A 4,388-nucleotide genomic window follows, 5' to 3' on the forward strand; every position below is an offset into this window, starting at 1 on the left:
TTTTTTTTTTTTTTTTTTTTTTTTTTTAGAGAGAGGGAATTTTTTGATATTTATTTTTTAGTTTTCGGCAGACACAACATCTTTGTATGTGGTGCTGAGGATCGAACCCAGGCCGCACACATGCCAGGAGAGCGCGCTACCGCTTGAGCCACATCCCCAGCCCCAGATTCTAATTTTATAGACAGAAGAAAGGGAAAGTTGGTATACCAGAAAACTTCATATTAAGTAAAAAAGAAGTCGTCTTCTCCAAAAATGTTAGAACATAGGTGCTTCTAAGCCGCATGGAGCATGGACAGCTCCCCGTCCAGTGTCAGGGTCTGGGTGCTGCCTGCACTGGAACAGGGTGAGGCACAGTCTACCTGGAACTCTCCTTGGCATTTTCCTCTCTTACTCATTTGAGATGAGAAAATTCCACCCGAAACGCCAGGCTGCAGGAGATGGGCTTCTTTGCCTCGTGGTGGAGGGTGAAGGTCAGGTCCAGTAAGAGCCGAGCCAGCTGTCGGGGTGCAGTTTGTGTCGGCTCCACACTGCCTCTCGAGGGGTGGGGTGCTTTCAGTCAAGGCAGCAGTGCTGCAGTCCTGCTCTATCAGGCGTGCCTCTGTAGAGGTCAGCTTCTTCCTGCTTCATATTGTGATTGAAAAAGGAATTGCAGGTTAAAGAATGTTGCTGTTCGGGGCTGGAGTTGTAGCTCAGTGGTAGAGTGCCTGCCTAGTACATGTGAGGCCCTGGGTTTGGTTCTCAGCACTGCATATAAATAAGTAAATAAAGATCCATCAACAACTAAAAAGAATATTAAAAAAAAAAAAATAGAACGTCGCTCTTCAAGGTTGCACAGCTCATTAATAAAAAGGCAGGAAATTTCTTCTTGGTCTCAATTCTAAAGATAGTGGTTTGGTATGGTGTCTTTCCAGGAGAATGTTTTAAATAGCAGGGCAGTTATGGCAATGTGCTACACTTGCACCCGTGGGGCCCACGCTACTGACCCCCGACATCCAGTGGGACGTGTACCTGAAGGTGTCTCCTCGCAGAGCAGATGGGTCTGCAGCGAGCTCTCCACTTGCCCTTTACTCACTCCCACCACGGCCGGGCCGTCAAGACACTGGCAGGCTTCTTGCTGCAGGACTAGGCTATTTGGATATGTGACCAGTTTGCACAGGGGTATTCAACCCAGAGTCACATCCCCAGTCCTTTTTTTATTTTTTATTTTATTGAGACAAGGTCTTGCTAAGTTGCTCAGGGACCTTGCTTAGTTGCTGAGGCTGGCTTTGAACTTGTGATCCTCTGCCTCAGCCTCCTGAGCTGCCAGGATTACAGGCGTGCACCACCACACTTGGCCATATATGCTTTTTTCCCTCCCTCCAGGTAGCTCATTATGAATATCACACCCCTCCAATCACCTCTGTAATTGGAGCTTCTCTGATAGATTAGCTGAGTGGGGTTAAGTAAAACATCTCGGTCCTTTCTGTGGTCATGGTACTAACAAGATTCATACGTGGGCAATAGGCGGTCACACCTCATGCAGCTGTCATCTCTGGTCTGATCTCAGAACCAAGGACTCTGGCCAGGTGCAGTCTGTCAGCCAGGTCCTGGGCTTTCTTTCTTTTTTTCTTGTTTTTTTGTTCAAGGTAATGGGTTCGTTTCTTAAACAGATACAACAATGCAATGTAAATTTCCCTTTAATTTGTTGTAAGCACTAATGAATTGTGTGCACCCATTTCCTTTCCTTTCTGTCTTCCTGGAATTGTGAGCTGGGTGTTAAATGACTTAGAAGAGGTAAGAGCTGGAGTCCTGGTTAATGTAAAATTAGATGCATCCTCAGAGTGCCCCCAGGACTTGGTCATCACTGCTGATCAGTGGACAGTGACTGGCATCATTTAGTGCCTTTCTCTGCTGTGGCATGCTAGCAAAAGAGCATGAGCAGTTTGTGGAGTGTAAACAGGAATACGTTCACTGAAACTCGTTTGTGTCTTCCCTCTGAAGGTGCGCTTACGGAGTGCTATGATGAACTGGGGAGCAGATACCAGCTTCCCGTGTATTGCTTGGCACCGCCAATCAACATGATAGAGGAAAAGAGCGACACAGAGACTCTGGACATTCCTGAGCCACCACCCAACTCTGGCTACGAGTCCCAGCTCCGACTTCGCCTCTCCACAGGCAAAGACCTCAAGCTTGTGGTGCGCAGCACAGACACGGTGTTCCACATGAAGAGACGCTTGCACGCAGCCGAAGGGGTGGAGCCGGGAAGCCAGCGGTGGTTCTTCTCAGGCAGACCTCTCACCGACAAAATGAAGTTGGAGGAGCTGAAGATCCCCAAGGACTACGTCGTGCAGGTGATCGTGAGCCAGCCCGTGCACAACCCCACGCCAGTCGAGAACTGAGCCGAGCCAGCTCCCCCTCTCCTGTTTGTTATTGTTGTCATTTTCAACTCTGTGGCGTGAAACCTATTTTCACTGCTCTGAATTCCCTATGAATGAATTTAGTTCTGAGGAATTACCAGTGAAAAATTCCATCTGTGATGGAGACCAACAAAAATAATAAAACACAAAGAGCCAGCCTTTGAGACTCATGTAACTACAATTTCTAATTTGAGAGGCAGTTAAGAAATAGATAACCATTTATTTTAAAACACTCAACTACTTAATGGCTGAATTTAAATGATTTAGACTGTAAGTGGAACATTGTAACCTTGAAGAACAGCACCAAGCACCTTTGAATACAGAATTTTTAAAACATCTGTCAGATTATATAATTTCCAGATGTCACCAATAACGGTTATAATTTTTTGATAGAATCTGAGAAGAGCAGTATTTGAGATTCATTTCTGTTCTGGTTTTTTGTTAGCTCATTTCATATTTAGCCATAAAGGAGTAAGACTGGCAAATTGTGTTTCAGTGTTGCTTTTCCCATCCCCACATGTTGAGCCCCTTATTGACAGTCACACTAAGTTTGGGTGCCTTGAGCATGTTTGATGGCCGGGACCCCTCTGAACACCAGGCAGTAAGTAGTTCGTGCAGTCCTGTTTCTGATTTCCACCTGATCCTTGGGTGCTGCGTAGGTGTTTTGGAATCCTGCACAGACAGCTGTTTTCATGTCTGGCTTAGAAGGTCACTATGTCGTGTACCTTCCGTGTACCTTCCGTACTCCCTGCTCTGTTTGCACTTGCATCGCCTACCCTGCCCCAGGCCCATAGTCTCCAGGCGGGAGGCAGGAGTCTATTACTCTTCCCACCACGAGGCAGTGCAGTGAGGCTCTCCCGGCTCTGCGGGGTGCAGGGAAAGCCCAGTCCTCCTGTGCCTGGGAGAACTTGCAGAGAAACTTTCGACTGAGAATCCAGAGTGAAAGGTTTGCTGGTGTTGCTTTCACATTAGCAGTGACGTGGCAGCGCTTCAGACCTCAGTGCTCCCCAGTTCACTGTTACCCTCAGCCAAGCGGATAACAGTTCTTCTCTCATCTTTTCTTGCAAAGAGGCAAGTTAAGAACCATCTGCAGAATCATGTTTGGTGGCCAGGAACTGAGAAATCTGCGAAGGCCTGAGTCTTGGTTGCTGTGGCTGAGTAAAGCTGCCCAGGGCTGCGTTTAATTTGGAGACCCTTAAGACCTGGCTCTGAGAGAGAAGCGGACTCCCTCCCTTACCAGGCTGTGTCCTGGGGCCTCCGTGAGGAGGAAGGGGAGCAAGGAGCATGGGTGCCGTGCTGGGGGGAGGCACACCTCCACAGCTACTTGGGTGTGAGCACCTTGTTAGTTAAAGTGACAAAATGAAACTGCTAATTAGTCTAAATGCATTGTTTAAAAATGGTATTAAATCTCCTATAGCCTGATTAAGTATATCTATAACTGTAACTTTATCATGTTTCTGAGAGCTTTAACTACTTCCCTAATGTTATTCGATCACTTTAAAGATTGTGGCTACATCTGATTTGCTTGTTGATGATTGACTCTAAATTCAAGAGAAACAGCAGCATTAATTCCAGAGGAGAAGTTTTCCCTCAGAGGTGGGGCTAGGAGGGCATTTCAGTAGATCGCCCTCATCCAAAAGTTTTTGTTCATCGTTGCCACACTGAACAGCAGCATCTCTCATGTTCATCAACTGGAAAAAAAAATGTTTAAACTGATTTTTCTTAAGGAAATTTGTTAATGTCATCAATAATCTATGGTTGGTAAAAGGTCTTGATTATTGAAGATTCTCTCTCTTTAAGAGTTATTTTATTTTAAAGGAACATATACTTTGAATAACAATTTTCTGGGCATGTTTAACCTAGGTAAGAAAACCATGGTGCTGTTTAATTGTTAATAGATTGATATAAGATTGGACCAATACTTGATGTGTATAATTTTAGTATGTAGGGTTTTTGTGCTTTTTTTTAAAAAAAAAAAAAAAGTTAAATTTT

General features: G+C 45.3%; 1 protein-coding gene across 3 annotated transcripts in view; it reads left to right on the forward strand.

Moving 5' to 3' along the window:
• Ubtd2 (ubiquitin domain containing 2) overlaps positions 1–4,388 on the forward strand; it is a 53,156-nt gene extending 48,768 nt beyond the window's left edge. For all 3 annotated transcript variants that reach the window (XM_048815451.1, XM_048815459.1, XM_015492613.2), the window contains exon 3: positions 1,981–4,388. In XM_048815451.1, the coding sequence (XP_048671408.1) occupies positions 1,981–2,378 (398 nt within the window). In that variant the 3' untranslated portion in view covers positions 2,379–4,388. The remainder of the gene's footprint in view (positions 1–1,980) is intronic.

Source organism: Marmota marmota, unplaced genomic scaffold (assembly GCF_001458135.2).
Source record: "Marmota marmota marmota unplaced genomic scaffold, marMar, whole genome shotgun sequence".
In the NCBI taxonomy this organism is placed as follows: Eukaryota; Metazoa; Chordata; class Mammalia; order Rodentia; family Sciuridae; genus Marmota; species Marmota marmota.